Genomic DNA, 1,087 nt, shown 5'->3' on the forward strand with positions numbered 1-1,087 from the left:
GGAGGACCTTCAGGCTGGGCGGCGTTTTCAGTGCAACCAAGAAATGGTAGACTCAAGTTTTTAGTTTTAAGACTAGAAAAAAAATGCATCTTTCCCCCATAACCACATTGACCACGCACAATATTTTCCGAACGAAAAAGACAGGCGCACGAACCTCACCCACAAATATACACACACAAGATAAATAGTGAGAACACCAAGAGCAGTAGCGCGTCTCCGCGCGCGGGGCGGCTGCTCCCGCGGCGGCGGGTCCCCGAGTCCGCCGTCCCCGCCGCCGCGTTCGCCTTCGGGAGGAAACATTCGGAGTGGAGGATCCGGTATCTCGGGATTCCGACCTTGCTAGTGGCGAGACTCAAATTTCAAACGGGGCTGGAGCCTGCGCCCCGCCCCCACCCGCGGGGCGGCGGGGCGGGGGCCGCGGGAAGGCGTCCGGCGTGGCCGGGCGGCCCGGGCGGCCGCGGGGAGGCGCTCGGCCGGCGAAGCTGCCGGGCCCGGGGCCGCGGACGCGCGCCGTCCTCGCCGAGGCTGCGGGCGGGCGCCGAGGGCCCGGCGCGGGGCTCCTGGCGGGGCCGGCGACCCTGCGCACACCGAGGTAGTTGGCGGGAAGTACAGCAGAGACGACGCGGGCACGGGCCGCAGGCCAGGGCCCCGGCGGGCATCACCGGCCGCTGGCCGCGTACTTGGCCTTGGTGATGAGATAGAGCACGATGTCCTGGTGGCCGCCGAACGCGGCGATGTGCAGCGCACTCCAGCCGTCGCGGTTGGCCAGGCGGATGTCGGCGCCGAACTTGACCAGCAGCTTCACGAGCTCCAGGTTGCCGTCGATGACCGACTGGTGCAGCGCCGTCTGGCCCTCGGGCCCGAACGAGTTCACGTTGAACTCGCAGTTGGTCATGTTCTGCAACAGCGACTGTAGCTCCTGCGTGTTGCCCTTGCGCACGGCCTCCTGGAAGATGCGCTGCGTCTGCGGCGCCGAGCAGGTGGACAGCTCGGCCTGGCTCATGCTGCCGCCCGGCGCGGGCCGCGGGCCGGGCCGGGGCTCAGCGCGGGCGGCGGCTGCGGCGACGGCCCCCGGCTGTCTCGGGGC

General features: G+C 68.9%; 1 protein-coding gene across 1 annotated transcript; it reads right to left on the reverse strand.

Moving 5' to 3' along the window:
• Nucleotides 1-658: 658 nt before the first annotated feature.
• Nucleotides 659-1,003, reverse strand: NRARP (NOTCH-regulated ankyrin repeat protein). Its single transcript, XM_012654774.1, has one exon. It carries the CDS (start codon nt 1,001-1,003, stop codon nt 659-661), a length of 345 nt encoding a protein of 114 aa, XP_012510228.1.
• Between the last annotated feature and the right edge of the window lie 84 nt (nt 1,004-1,087).

Source organism: Propithecus coquereli, unplaced genomic scaffold, assembly GCF_000956105.1.
Source record: "Propithecus coquereli isolate 6110/MARCELLA unplaced genomic scaffold, Pcoq_1.0 Scaffold449, whole genome shotgun sequence".
Taxonomy (NCBI): domain Eukaryota; kingdom Metazoa; phylum Chordata; class Mammalia; order Primates; family Indriidae; genus Propithecus; species Propithecus coquereli.

Excerpts from the sequence above, each read along its gene's own strand:
- NRARP (XM_012654774.1), bottom strand. The coding sequence starts at position 1,003 with ATGAGCCAGGCCGAGCTGTCCACCTGCTCGGCGCCGCAGACGCAGCGC.